We start from the raw sequence: 15,855 nt of genomic DNA, 5'->3' as shown, positions 1-15,855 counted from the left end.
GCATGATGGGAGAAAAGTGATTATCAAAAAAGGTGCTGCCTGAACATCTGCCTGTTTTTTTCAAGCGACTTTCTGGCCTGAGGCTGTCACTATAAAGCTAAGAGAAGAATTGGTATGAGTTGTCTTGCCAAAATGATCTTCTGTTGCCTTTGAACTTTTTGCAGTGATGCATAAGGGAAAACTTACGTTTTCACTTCATCTTCCACTAAAACAAAGCACACACATAGTCACACATTTACATCTGCTACTTGCTGTATTAATGCCCAGAGTTACCCTGGATTGTCCTTTAGCCCCTGCCTTCAGACAAACTGCGTTTTCCATGGTAGGGACCTGGGGCAACAGGTTTCCTCCAGCTTTGTTCCAACTTAAAATGGCAAAATGTGCATTGCTTTGAAATTGTCCATTTATCCATTATTGATTGCCATATGAAAGCTTTTTTCTGAGGTGCTATGGATGTTATCTTTATTTCCTACACTATGGACATTTTTTTTTTTTAGCTGTTGCAGTTTCTTCTCACATCAGCCGGAGAATCACCTTTCTGTTTCTCATTTTATGTGGTATTTTGCCTGATGTCCTCCTGGTTAATGATTATCTAAACATGTTAGTCAAGGTCTGAGAGCACTGCCTAGCAAATGAAAAAGTTTTCATTGAGGCTAATTTTAAAACTTCCTGTATTCTTGCTTCATATTTTGTCTAAAATCCCACCTGAGACCTGCTTTAATGACCCCTCCTCTCTTCTTCCAGCTTTCAAGAGCAGTCTTTAAACCTTTACTTTTAAACACTCATGAGCTCTATCATGGATTAGCCTCTGTTGTATCTCACTTAAAGTCATTCTGCTTGTGTGTCACCTTGAAATGGAGAGCAGGGTCTTCCAGTTCCTGTACTACGTAGTCATAGTTAATTCCTGCTAAGATTAATTGAAAATTGTTAAAAATATCACATATTTCAAAACCAACTATTTTCATGACTAAATGTTCCTTCCAAATAGTTGTATTTGTTGGTTGTATCCACCCTCTGCAGAAGAACTAAGTAAGTCTTAGATACTCCTTAGGTGCCCTCTGAACTTGACATCCCTCACACACTCCTTCTGTCTTGCCAGCTAGTTAGGACTGAGGTGCTCTGGAGATACTGTATCCACCAGTGACCTGGTTGTCGTACTGAGGTTGAGAAGCTCGTTCCTTCAGTGGATAATCTTTGGAGTGAAGTCCACTATACCTGTGTAAAATGCCTTCTGTAAATGTTTATATTATGAAAGAAACATTGCTATTTCTTTGCTTCCTACCATTCAGGTCTTTTAAATGTAGTTATCCTCACCATCTTGCTGGGTCTGGCAATAGTTTTGAATTTTGTTCACTGGTTAGTTCTTGAAAATAGGCTCTACCACCATTGGCAGCACTGAGATTCCTACCAGGGAAATAAGAAATTACACGATATGTCTTCTGTATATACCCTTGCAGCTGGGAGTTCTGCTTGATTTCTACTGTTCTGACTTCTTAATTTCAGCTCTTTCGTTGGGTTTGATAGCTGACTTCTTTTTTTGTTTGCCTCTCAGAAACACAGGCTGCATGTTTGTAGAGCTGAATTCATTAATTCAATGCATCTGATATCTTTGCTCACTTCATTATTGAATGACTTATCTTCACTGTGTCCCCTCCCAAGGTTAGTTCAGTTAAATATCTCTTGTCAGGAAATGACTTGATCAAAAAGATGAAGTGAAACAGGTTGGCTCAGGGAGTATTTTTTGGGGAGAGGAACTTCCAGCTTAATGGGTGCGAAGCAGTGTATTTCTGCTGGAATGAGCTGGGGTTCCCTACAGCAAGGAGCTACACAGAACTGAGTTGTCCTCTCCTAGAGCTTTCTCGGTGCTTTTTTGATTAAAAGATGGCCATTTGAAAAAATGAGATGAACAGTATGTGTGCAGGCATAATCTCATCCCTACCTAAACTAAGTAACTAAATATTCTTCTTTGGTGCTTCCAGTGCTTTTGTGAAATGAGAACACTTAAATAACATTGTGAACACTAATCCATGAAAAGTTGGGTCTGAAAAGCTTAGACACTGGAAGAGGGCTTAAAGAAAAATAAAAAATAAAATAAAATAAAAAAGCACCTAATTTTCTAAAAACTCCCATCTACACCTGTCTCCAAGTCTTTTGTGTGAAAATGTTATTCTCTGTAGAAAAAAAAAGGAAATGTTATTTTTCAAACACATAGAATTTCAAAAATAAAATGATTCCCCAAAGAATAAAGGAAGGCACAACAGGACTTACTCTTTGGTTCATTGATTTTAGGGCCTTGAGGGACCATTATGATTATCAAGTCTGAGAATCTGAATAAGACAGACCAAAAAAATTTCAACATTAATTCCTCCATTAAGTTCCTCTTGTAGCTGAGTGATAGAAAAGGCTTTAGACTGGCATCCAATTTCATCCATTAGCAAATGCTACTTGTCTGTCCAATTTCCACAAATAATTCTCTCTCTCTCTCTCTCTCTTTTGTTTGTTTGTTTGTTTTGTTTTGTTTTTTTCTTTTCCCAAAGTATACATAAAGTAATTTGAAATCTTTTAAAATGAGTGTTCAGTTTCCCATCTTGGCTGGGCCATTTTTATACCTCCTAGAAGAGATCATTTGCTGTGAAGAGTACAAGTACTCAAACTTGGGAAATCCGTAAGGGACGGAACCCTGTTATGGAGACCAAACCTACTCACTGCCAGTTGAACACAGTTTACCTATGAGAGCAGGAAAAAAAATTAAGGAAACATTGTTATTGATAGGAAAGATGGTGTTAAACTTTGAACTGGAGTTCACTAACACAGTGCAGAGCAAAAATGGCATGTTATAGGGATAACTCCAGATTCCAGACATAAGGCACCACTTTCTCTCTGTTTATGGTCAATACTCACCCCTAGACCTACAAAAGAACGCAGAGAGCAAGGCTGGACCTGAGCAACCCAAGGCAGCACATGAAGTCCCACATCTCTGAAGGTTTCTGTGGGACCTTGCTCACAGGGAAGTGTCTAAAGCCTGGATACTCCTCAGGTACTGCATCAGGAAGTAGCCCTGCATTTGCACCATGGAGAAGGGTCCTGTGTGAGCTTGGCTGTGGTAGGGACCGCATGAGCTGGTGGTGCTTGTGGGGTAATGCACTATGCAGGGCAGGAGGGCTTGAGAGGATCCAGGCCTCAGCCCCGAGGTGGAATGAGCAGAAGGTGTTGCTGGTGCTTTGCCTGCAGGCCCTGAGGTATGCGCCACTGGGAAGAAGTAGAAACCTTCCCCTCAGACTCCTCTCTTGCTTTAAGGAACAGTGTCAGGTCTTCCCCAAGTTCAGCTCTGCTTTGGAGCTCATGACCACCAACTGCAGGCTTACAATGGTGCAGACAGGTGTCCACCAGCAGCAGTGGGGCTCCATTATCCTTCCTTTGCTGCGTGTGCACAGCGTGGCTCAAAATGGTGGCACTGGAGGGTGGCTTTGCAGCAGGGACAGTGAGCAAGGAGGGAGAAAGACAAAAACATCAGACCCTGAAATTTAGGGTAAGATTGCAGCAGAGCTGCTAATCCCACTTGAAAGAATGGGCTTGAATCCAATTACAATTTTTTTCCAATCCAATGGGAAAACCATTACGCTGATGACGATCGGATTGGTGCAGCCATGGCAATCTTGAAAGCATTTAGGATATTGTGATTAAATGATATAGTGGGCAAAGACCGAAATTGCTTCTCTAGAGAAAGCACAGCACAGATAAATTTTTAATTAAAATGAATTAATATGACATTTTTATTTGGAAAAACACATGAAAGAGAAAAAATAAAATTGAGGGGTATGAAAAAGGGAAAACACCCCTTTGTTTTTTCTTCTGGCTGATTGTCACCACACTGTTTTAAAAATCCCATTGCTTCCCTGTGTAATCAAGTTGATTAAAATCCTCTAAAGAAATAAAACAGCTGCACAGACCTTCAGAATCACACTCTCCTCTACTGCGTGTGTATTGTCTTCTTTTCAACAGCTTTGTTTTCAAATTATTCTTTTCCCTTCATTGCCTCTGAAAGCCTATTACTGGATTTATTAAAACAAAGCTGAATAAGCATGCTGAATACAGACACAGTGATTGCCTCAACACATGTTGTTCTTGCAAAGAGTACTGTGCTAGCAGGTCTAAACTGCCGGCTGTCGCTGAACTGAAAGCAGAACAAAGAAAAACCCAGCTGAACTAATGAAAGCGTTCACTAAACGAAGACTCCATATTTTGCCCTTCCATCACATGCTGCAGAGATAAAATAATAATTATCAGGCTGAAGTCAGGCCATGACATTTTCCTTCAACCCAGGCTAGGCTGAAAAATGTTCCTGGACTGGCTCTAGGATGACCTGACACCTTCCCACCACCTCAGGCTGGGACCAGGCAGCTGCTACCTGCTGCTGCTGCAGCTGTGTCCTCCAGAGCATCAGCCTGCCTTGGGGTGTCTCAGAAAGGGGACACACTGCTGCCCTCCCACTCCCTCTTGGGTTTCTTGTGCTTTGCTGCAGGAGGTGGAGGTGATGAGGGGAAGGTAGTGGTCAGGATGGAGGATGTGCAGGGAGCACTGCAGACTCACACTGCACATATGCACACTGCATGCTGCACACACACTGCACATATGCACACCCCAAATGTGCACTGGACATGTGCACACTGCACATTGTGGCAGTCCACCTGGGCAAGGCAGTGTGGGAGGAGGTGGGTGGCTCACCAAGGAACACTGCTGAGCACGGTGTTAGGGCGAGCTTGGTCCCTGCACCATTCACGACATCTGTGGCATTTCAAAGGTAGCACCTAGCAAAGCAGAGACATCTCTCATCCCAGCCAAGACATTAAGCTTCCTGTGTTTATTTTGAAGATGCAGTCTGGAAGGAAGTGTTGGCCTAATATTGGTGGGACAAGTTTTATTCTTGTCCTGCCTACTGACTTTGAGGTATTTACTTCAGCTCTCTGCAGCTGTGTTTCCTCATCTGGCAAATGAGATTAGTGCAAGCTAATGCCTTTGGAAACTACTCAGTGGACTATGAAGGAAAATTCCTGTGTAAGACACTAGATATTATATTCTCAGTCTGACTTTCTGTCTCATCATGGAGACCAGAAAATCTAAATGCCCTATATAAACTTACACTTAGATCAACAGGACATATCATGTTTACTTTCATAGATAAAGGTCTATTACCAATAAAATTCAACTTGTTATCTTCCATCAAAAAAAAAAAAATACTGAAAAAATCTGAAACAGCAACAAAGTAACTTTTAAAGTGTTTACAAAGATGAAAATGTAATACCTGCAAGATAAGAGTAAACAGAGTCAGTCCTATGCAAACGATGGTGGACTGGACTTCATTGTCTTAGAAGAATCACAAAGACTAGGTTGGGGTTTTTTATTTTTATTTTTTCCTGTCAATAATGTGTCCCCCAAACAGTTTTAAATCAGTAAATTCTATGTGCTGTTATACAGATGGAGTGAAATGCTGGCCCCACTGATGCTAATGACAAATCACCCAATGAAGTCAGTGGGGTCAGAGTTTTACCCTGAGACTCTCTTTATTTAAAAATAACTCATATTTCTGACATTTTTATATACACTTACATAACATAGACTTGCAGACTTCCTGTGCTGTGCCTATATATATTATCTTTTATAGCAGTGCCCTTGTACTAATGCTTTGTAAAATCTTTTCATGATTTACAGCACTAAAGAAAAGATTTTCTAATTTCTCTTCATCATACTATTCCGAGGTCACACTGTATGGTGCTCTTCCCTCTCCAGTGCAAACAACTGAAACCCCACTCTAGCAGAATGACATGCAGGCATACGCTTTGATTTTAAATGTCTAATCAAGAGCAGCCACAAAGTATACCAGTGTCTTTAAAATACAGTGGCACTGCATTGTTTTGCAGCATTGACCTACAAAGGCAGCATATTTTCCTTTAGAATATCACGATATGATATAAATTGGTTAATTTATAGGCCTGTTACATGTGCTTGGGAGACAAAAAGGGTGCAGAAAAGTAGGAGGTAGTGACAGAATTACAGATCCCTTAGAACCATCAGACAGCCCATCCAGTCTCCTGGATAATGCAGCAAGCTCCAGTCAATGCGGTGCTTAGCCCCCATCCAGGTACTGAGCTGCAATACCCATGTACACATGCCTCAGTGCCCAGTCACGAAGGCCAATGGGCCTCCTGCACTCCCATTTTTCTCCCTGCAGGAATGATCTGGCAAGTTTGTGTACCATTTCCCAGCTCTGGTGGGTCAGCTACTTCTTCTGCAAGAGTGATAGTTTGATATTTTTAATCGCATGCTGTGACATATATTTATTTTTCATATTTGTTGTATATGAGATTTTTGTCGCTGGTGGTTTTACACAAATACTTTCCTAGTGTTGAAGCAAGAGAATGTGACATCATATTTTTTTTCAGGTTCCTGTACCAAAATCTCTGCTACTCAAATTTCAGAAGGGCACTATACATTGGCCATGCAAAACAACCAACACTATCATTATTCAAAGAAGTGTTGATATCCTGAGTAAATTTTGTGATGGAATTTAAAAACAAACAAACAATCAAACAAACAAATAAACAAAACTTTAAATTCCCTTTTGAAATCCCCAGGCTTTTTAAAACAGGTCACTTTTCACCAGTTCAAAGCCTAGATAGGGATGTGATAATTTTTTTAGGTACATTTTTGAAAATATGCATTTAGGTTCACACCCACAGTTAATATATGCATCTGTGTATTTGTCTAACCTTGTACATAAGGCTCTTTCAGCTGTGATGTTTGTGGATGATTAAAATTATATCATTATATCTGTTTCTTTGATGACAAATTAGTGTAACACATTATCTTGATTCTCAGTAACTTCCAGCTTTGATGTTATATTTAATAAAACATGGTGCTGTGTTGGAGAGTCCCTAGGGAATCTTTAATTTCTTTTCTTTTTTTAAAATATATATTACATTTTAAATGGGATTAAATTGTCTGATCAGTGAGGCAAGCTCTTGCTGTAGTAGATAAACCCTGAATTCCTCAGGGCGATTTTTAAAGCCTCTTTCCAAGACACAGGCAAGCTCAGCAAACCCCGCGAGAGTTGAGCAAAATGTTTCCCTCATTCCGAGGCTGGTTTCACGCTCCCACCCCAACATTTGCTCGTCTCATTCATCTCTTTCCATGCAAACCTGAATTTTATGTTTGCAGGTAGCTCTTCTCTCACTCCTTGTTATGATTCAGAGGCTTCACATTGGGGCAGTTCTGCTGCCTTCCCCTCTGCACCATCCAGCCCTCATCCACAGTAGCTTGTTCTATGTCTATTTTAATTGCCTCCAGCGGATTAGCAGGGGCAAATGGAACTTAATAAACTCTGGCTGGAGATGGCCCTGCTTTCGCTGTCAAAAAATAACAGTAGCTTTGAGAACCTGGGGCCATGTCATTATACTCTTTATTAGATTTTATAAAGACTATATATTACAGAAGTAACATTGTAGATTTGGGCACTTACAGGACAAGCAGATTCTGTCATAGTGCATGCATACGAAAATTCTTCATCGCTTTGGCTTTTATTGGCTAACACAATTGTCTTTGAAATAGTCTGTTAATTTATTATGCAAGAAGGAAAATTAGACTCACCAGAGAAATAAAAATCCAGATTAAAAAGACACAAACACAAAAGACCTTTTAACTCACTATGGTTTTGTCTCGAGTCGTCAGGTTTTTAATATTTATTTGGAGACAGACATATATATTACATTGCTGTAAGACAGACTTCTATGCTGTAGTTTGTGAATAATACTCAGGAAAAAGTTACACATAAAACCATCTGATTATTTCATAAATGTTTCAAACATTTAGTGTCATGATAGAATTCTTATCTGAAGAATGCTGAAGTCCCTGTGCACAAGGCTTAAGGCAGAACTTTATAATGCAGCTGTTTTTTGTTTTTTTTCATCCTTCAGCATCAGGCCAAAGCCTGGACATCATTGACATACCAAAGTGGTTTACGCAGGTGAGTAGCACAGCTGCCTTTTCAGAGAGCTACTCGTGTAAAGCTACCCTTTCACAACAGGATCAGCAGAAATACTCACAGTGTACAAAGTGGTATTACAGCTTTCTCAATCTCAGAGAAATAAAATAAAATTAAAAATAATAATAATAAAAAAAAAGGCTTGCATAGTTTCAGAATCAGAAGAAGGGGGCATGGGACAAGAGTAGAGGTTGTTTCTCTATGACTACACAGTAGAGAAAATCTCTTCAAATTCACACAGGCAATTTTTATTTATTTTTTTTTCATAGCAGATCTTTCCCCTCCAGACCACTGGAAGATAAGATTACTGACCCAACAGAAAGAAACATTTTACAATGTGCTTAAGGCAAAAATAGTGTTGCAATAATTACTGGCAATTAAAAAAAAATCAATATAAAAGTTCTAGGAGAAAAACATATATGATGAAGGATCTGTTTGCATAGAGGCAGTAAGTGAACCTGGTAGTAATACAGCAAGACATTGGTAGCAGAGACCTGGGAGGCACAATGTGAAAACAAAGCAGGGCCAGGGAACCTGTTAAAATAGAGGCAATGTGAGGAGACCTCACACGTCATCACCTTTTTTCTAGCTATCTTAGGTGACCTGATTTTATGAATGTGCTTATTAGTTACCTTCTGCTTTGTTTTCCAGCTGGCACCTAAATAGCTGATTCCAAAGTGAACTGTAAATTGTGCAGTCTGCTCTTTGGTTGGTTGGATGTAAGAAGCATCCAACTTCAGGTGAGGTGGCTCCTTGAGGAGGCTCCTTGTGCTAACACAAAGCTCTGCATGCTGCTGTATGCAAGACCTAAACCCAAGGCAGAAAATGCCTGAGTCAACAGCAAGATAGCCCAGACCTGGACACTACTGATGAACATGCATGTCAGCAGCAAGGAATTCTGGCTTTCTTAGCAGTACACAGGCCTCCTCTCAACTTATAAAAGCAGAGTCCAAAATCTGGCCATGCCCTCTCTTTCTTCCTTTTAGTGCATTGTTGTCAAGCACCTCCCTGCAATGCCCCTGGCCCAGGACCCATCCCTCTGTAGGAGATGGGTGCCTGCCCTAGCAAGGATGAGATTGTTTTGTAGTGGTAGCTGTGCTATTGGGAATATCCAGTTCAAAAGTCTTTGGTATTAAACATGAAAGCCCTGAGCCTAGCAAGAGTGACATAAGGCATTTTAGAAGAAACCACTATGCAGTACAGAGTTAGAACCCCCCAAAAATACAAAATGACAGGATCTGTCCCACTGGAAAATAGCCATGAGAGAGAAATTCTTTCAAATGCATCTCTGACCCAAGAGATAAAAATAGAAAACTCCAAGCAGACTGTTGTGAAAACATTCTTGCCTAAGCCAGTAATTTAGAAAGTTTAGATAAGTGTTTGAGTCGCTGTTCTGACTTCTTTGAGGACAATGACCGTATTGGTACTACCTTTAATGAGGCCAGGATTTCACCCCTGAACTTTGTGCTGTTGATCGAATGCAGCCAACATCAAGTTGTCTCAGTACTTTTATGAGAACAGGAATCAGGACAGCACTCAATTTGCTAAGGAACTTTCCCATTAGTAGGCAAACCCTGTGGCTTTGCTCAAGAGCCATTCCTACTTGTCTAAGGAAAGTTCTTATGAAAATACTGTTATCTAAATAGTTTGTGTGAAAAATATCAACAGGCAAATAAATGGTAGTATCAACTCAAAAAATAAACTATGTTCCATAGAACTAAGAGCTGGCTCAAAGGAAGAAAAGTGCATTTGCTCTTAAGAAAAAAAATAATAATGATTTTCTTCAGGGGAAAATTAAAAGTAGAAAATCCTAGCCCCTAATATATATATATATATATATATTTCTTTTTTTATTGTGGCACTGATGACTTAAGTTTGGGAACTCAGCTTCCTTCACTCTGAAAGGTAGTTTGAGGATTTATTTTCTTTTATGAAGTATGTTTCCATAATGTATCCCTTCTTTATAAAGACATAGGAAACTAACCCCATTTGCAAAAACTTAGTTTCAGTTGAACCTTCATCCACCTTGACTATTAGAAAATATTTGATCAATCCTTGTAAAAAATTTATCATACTAATATTTATATACTGATAAAATAAAAATTAAACAAATTAATAGAAGAATCTATATTTTTTTTGTATATATATATATATAAGTATATACACAGACGTATAGATTTGCAGTAATTAAATCAATGTAAAGAAACTCTCTCTCAATTTAAAATGATTCCACAATCCAAAAATGAATTAATGCACAGGGTATAAATAAATACCAGTTAAATATGTATCTTTCTGTTAGGGAAGAAAGGGCTATCTTAGTTTTCTTCCCCCTTATTAATAATTTTCTGTTAAATATTTTCTGCTACTAAATTTTATTTTATTTTTATTTAATATTGTTAGAAATCAGATAAAAAACTCAACTGGCCTGTGCATATGCTGTATTTAATAGTCCTCTACTTCTAAATTTGTCTTTTGACCCAGACAAGTCAAATGCTGCTGGCACTCTGTTTTTCAATCACAGATTCTTCTTTCCTTAAAACTACAGGTAATCTTGCCCTGTTTGGAGCATGAGGACAAACGTACACTACTTATATTCTTCTGTAAATCACAGACACTAACACATAGTAAAATTAAAACTGGTGTAGTATTTCAGGCTTAAAAATAAATGGAGGTGAAACCATCTTCAGCACAACGTAAAATTCAGCCCATGAAAAAAAACTGCCCCCCAAAAAACTGCCCACACTTTAAACAGGAATAAGTGATGTAATAAATCTGGGTATCATGGTGCTGGGAAATCCCTCTGCAAGCCTCTGTTTTTTCACCATACATTGATTTTTGTCATAAGCTGTTCTAAAATTAGAAAAGGACAGGATCTGACAAGTATCCTTTCTATTTAGTCCTAGCAGATGGAAACCATGAGGTGCTTTCTCAGCTTGAAGCTGTTCCAAAACCTAAGGCAGTAATCTGACATATTAAACCTAATTTATATAAAGTCTTGTGCCTTTACATCATGCAACATCATTTATGGCGTGCTGGGCAGTGACAGTTTAAGTTATGAAAATGCTGTATCACACAGCAGATCAGAGCTGGTTTTATAGCAGGTCTCATGAATTTCTTCATCCAAAAAGAACAAATTTTGTATGGGAACATTCTGCATAGCACCCCTGCAGAGCAATAGATTAAAACTGGATTTTAGCATTTACCTCTTGCTCATATATAAATCAGGAATTAGAATTGATAATGGCAATTATCCATCAATGGCAATGCAACTGCAGATGAACAGGAGGAGTTTTATAGATAAAAGGAGTGTCCATATAGTTCATCCATATGGATGCGTTTGAAGTAACACCTCTCCAGATTGCAGAACATTATTCTGAAACTCTAGTGGTGGGCATGAGCTCAGATGCAGCAGTTCACATTGCAGACCCCTGTTGACAAGACCTGGATAGGATGTCTACCACAGCCGGCAGGATTCTGCCCCTCGGTTCATATTCGTATTTACTGGGCAGCTGAAAGCTTTACGGAACTCTTCAAAGTTGCTCATGGCACCAATAACTCTGCAAAGAGAAAAGAAAAATTCTCAGCAGGCAGGTTATCTTCTATTAAACATCGTGGACCTGTGAGTGTTTCAACATATTCACTTCAGGTTGAATTTTCAGGCTTCCCTTTTCATTTCTCCAGAAATAAAAAGAAAAGGTTCAGGAGAAGCACTCCCATTTAAAGCTAATGTAAAGACAATCTTGTTTCATTCAGTGCTTTGAGAAATATCTTACTTTGCTAGAAACTCTACCAAAAACAATTGCTTTTTTGGCAGGTCCCATGTCATTTAGAATGATTTTCCAATCTGAGCCTTGGCAGGAAAGGTGGGGGGAGATCAGCAGTAGACTTGTGTGGTGGAACCCTTCTTCCAGCAGCTGCCAAACTGCTGCAGCCCAGCACACAGCAGTGTGTAAGCACACATGGGGGTTGTGCTGGAAGTGGTTCAATTTGGCTCATGCCAGCCAGCTTGTAACAACACTCCCTACCCCCCCCCCCCCCCACACACACACACACAAGCCATCTCCCCAAGACTTTGCAGCCTGAAGCCAGGGTGGCAGACAGAGCCTCTCTTATCAGCCAGCTCAACCCTGGGCCTCCTAGGCCTTCTGATATTTTGGAAATCCATTTTCTGGAGCTTCTGATCTGACCAGCAACCAGGCTCTCTTGTTTCCACCCCATATGGCATGACAGTGAAAGAGCACTTCTCCTCACACAAGCTAGACAATGTGCCTGAATCCTAGACCAGCACCTTCAGGCATACAGGAAGAGCTCTTTGTGTTTCTTCTTCCATATCTGTATTATTTCATGCTGTCAGAAATGATTATTTTACCATTGCTAGATTGGAATTGTGTTGTTTGCAGATTTTTCCTGTGCTTTTAAGCTCATTGGAGTTTACTAACCTGAAATTTGAAATGGTATTAAGGTAAACAGCAGCCTGAGTTAGAAGCAGAAAAGTATCTACTGAGATATTAATTGTGTGCCTTTCTGCTCTCCTTCTTATGCAGTGGGAAGACATTTTTCTCCATTGTAGGCAATCAGCTTCTCAGCATAGCTCAGCGTGGTAGAAAACATTCTTATTACATTGATTAGACTTTCTGTGGGTAAGAGAATTTGCAGTCAGCTGGTGCAAAAATATCTAAAGGTCAGTTTTGTAAGGAGAATTACGAAATGTTGTTGGGTTTCAAATAAGATATACAGCTTTACTGTAAAAACATTAAAAATACCCACTCAGGTGCTGGAACAGAAATAGCTGGTCATGCTGGATTGCTACTGACGTTGGCAGTCATTCTGCCTGCCTCATTGGGGAGTTCACTTTGAAACTGTCATTCAAAATATGTGAACTCCCATGCTAATATGGAAGATCTGCCATTTAAAAAATAAATATAACCAGAATCTAGTCAGCAAAAGATCTTTATGCATCCATTAACGTGACTTTTCTATGCACGGTTTGACATTGCCATGTTAACTGTGGAATCAGAATCAGCTTTCTGGGTTTCAAACCACTGACCTACAGCAGAGACACCTTCCCCTGAATGGGTCACCCTGGGCTCTGACTGTCAATAGAAAGGCGTACTTGCAGAGTTGAAGTAATCTAGCTTCTAGCTTATTTATTTACAGAATGATAAGATATGCATTCAAAATGCCTATTCTTTTTCAACTGAGAAGAGAACTGGGGGTGACTAGCTCAGATGCACACACCTATGCGCAAGATGTGTGGTTTTCATTTTTATTGTTTTTATTTTATTCTATTATTACTATTACTTTTTGTAATTACTTAGGAAAGGCTGTTTGGGATGTCTGGATAGCAAGTACTGTCATTTTGGAAAGTAGCTATATTGCTGCTATAATCATAATGGGTTTTGGACATAAATGAAGCAAAGCTGGGGGAAACAGATCGTATTGTTCCAGTTGATACAACATGGAAGAAGAGACAAACCAAAATTTCTCTTAAGTTCTGAAACAGAAGATTGTTCTGGCTATCTCACATAAAAACTAAGAAAAAGATTTGTCTATATTTTCTATACTCAAAATTAATCTAATATTCTCTGTAATTATCTTCCATGACCTGACTCCTTCAGCTAAATAAGAGTTTTTCCTTGTGAATGCATTATTCTTAGGTTTCTCTGCACATTTTGTGTTTTGCACCATCTAATAGAAATGTAGCAATGTGATGTTTTCATATATAGAGAAAGGTAAATAAATCTGAGGATTTTAAAGCCAAGAAATGGTTGTTTTTATCAAAATCTGACATGTAGGAGTTATAAAAAATATCACTCTGTAGGCTGAGGCTCAGCTGGATACTACAGTCTTCATTGTCATGAAGTATTTTTCAATTGTTAAAAGGCATGTAAATTTGTATATCATAGTTGTTTTATTCAAGCTGGTGTGGCAAGTATTGCTAAGGTATGCTACTGCAAGTTTAAGTGCAGAGTGCAGAAATCTGCCAAGACCAGGCATACTCATCTGCATTGTTAGCTTACATTAAATTTGTGCTATAATCTTTCCAGCTCCATTATTTATTAACTCATTCTGGTTATAAGTACCTGAAGGTGTGCTATGCATACTGTGTTTATATGTCCAGTTTTGGTATGGCTATGTCCAGGGAATATATCAGAGTACCCGTACCCTTTGGTCCATGAAACAACCTCACAGCTCCCCTGTGAAGGCAGTGTTGCTATTTTTCCTTTATCAAGAGAGATAGATATGAGGCAAAGGGAGCTCATAAATCCTAAATTTACCCAAGGAAAATCCCAGCTTCCTCTTTAGTCAATAGAAAGTGGTAGGAAACTCCATAAGATAACCTGACTGAGGGCGAATACACAATTCTTGGTGAAGTAAATGCAAATGACATGAATCCCAGAAGAAACAAATTGCCCTTGGTCATGCAGACTCTGTGGAGATACAGAGAAATAAACACTGGCTTCCTAATTCTTACATAGTCTTTAAACATTCTTCATTTTCCAGTCTCTCCTTCTTGATGTTCAGTGGTTATGAGAGCCTGGCACAGGCCTCTTTGGCAAAGAGGTTGACATGCTGTTATGGTTGGACTACCACAGCTCCTTTAAGAATTGTGTCTTGGAGGTCAACTGAAGAGTTCAGTCTTGAACGGAACCTGTGTGGCATGTTTTGCTTTGCTTTTCTACCTGTTCACTATTAGTATAATTCAAGGCACTCTCTTTAAAGCTTAAATGAATTCAGGGAGTTTGAATCAAGGACCCTCCTAATACTCATTGTTTTCTAAACTAGATTGTCATAGGAAAAAAATAAATAAAGATAGATGAAACATTTCATATACTCAGGTCTTGATTATAGAACATCACAAGAATCACAGCATGTTCTTGTTCAACTACTTTTGAGGGTAGATGCAAGTCCCTCATTTTTACAGAAGAGCATTTGTAACAGCAGAATATAAGCTAATAAAAACACTTGACTTTGAATATAGGCCAAAACCATAGGCCAATTTTGTGTTTCTTAATTTCTCTTAACATGCTAAATTTCTGCTCTTGTCTGCTGCAGTGATGATTCTGCATGTATACTAAGTAAATATATTATTTATACTACCTGAACATAGGAGGGCTGTGAGCTCCAGCATATATTTGTTCTCTTGCGGATTCTGATCTAAAGGAGTTGCATCTTACCTAATAAAAGATAAAAAGAAATAGGCACATCATTTGGAATGACTTTGCAAGTTAAAGCAGAATGTAACATCACAGTTCTTAAGATGCTTGTTACTTATAGAATGTATAAAATGGAAAGACACCACTAATTCCTATTTGATTTCACCTTTGCTAGCTTGCAGCGTTCTCCTGATATATTATCCTGTTTTTTGAAATCCTCTAATGGATCCAGTCCCCACCTGCTGTTTTTCTCCACCCACTCATTCCCTTCATCTAATCATAGTCACTTTACCAGTTCTTTTTTTTTTTTTTTTTTTTTTTTTTAATATACTCTATAATTGTAGTTTGCTTTTCAGCTTATGCTGGAGCATCTCACACCTTAATAATTACCAAGGATATTTCTTGGTCTCAAAGCTATGTAATGTTTAAAAGGTACATATAATGATGTTTCCCATCTCTAGAATTGCAGCTGCATTACCTTACATTTGTTCCACATTGGAAAGGCAGTTTCTTTTGAAATGAAACATTTTTCAAGTTTCCATTAGTGTTCCCCAATTCACTATTCCTAATACAATGCTTGGCCCAATTGTAACTGACCACAAAACAGAGTAGAGAGAATATTTGTATAACTGAGTAATCCATCTTATGCTGTATCCATTG

At 38.9% G+C, this 15,855-nt stretch overlaps 1 protein-coding gene across 1 annotated transcript in view; it reads right to left on the bottom strand.

Annotated features, from left to right (window-relative positions):
* Nucleotides 1-8,275: 8,275 nt before the first annotated feature.
* The window catches only part of PHEX (phosphate regulating endopeptidase X-linked), a 103,114-nt gene continuing 95,534 nt past the window's right edge, over nt 8,276-15,855 (bottom strand). The window contains exons 21-22 of the mRNA XM_084492481.1: nt 15,140-15,216; nt 8,276-11,595 (exon numbers count right to left, since the gene is read on the bottom strand). Coding sequence (XP_084348607.1) covers nt 11,493-11,595; nt 15,140-15,216 — 180 coding nt within the window. The 3' untranslated portion in view covers nt 8,276-11,492. The remainder of the gene's footprint in view (nt 11,596-15,139; nt 15,217-15,855) is intronic.

The sequence above is a fragment of the Aythya ferina genome (assembly GCF_964211825.1).
Source record: "Aythya ferina genome assembly, chromosome: 1".
Taxonomy (NCBI): Eukaryota; Metazoa; Chordata; class Aves; order Anseriformes; family Anatidae; genus Aythya; species Aythya ferina.
The sequence above is the reverse complement of the archived record's forward strand: the minus strand, read 5'-3'. Positions and strand labels throughout refer to the sequence as shown.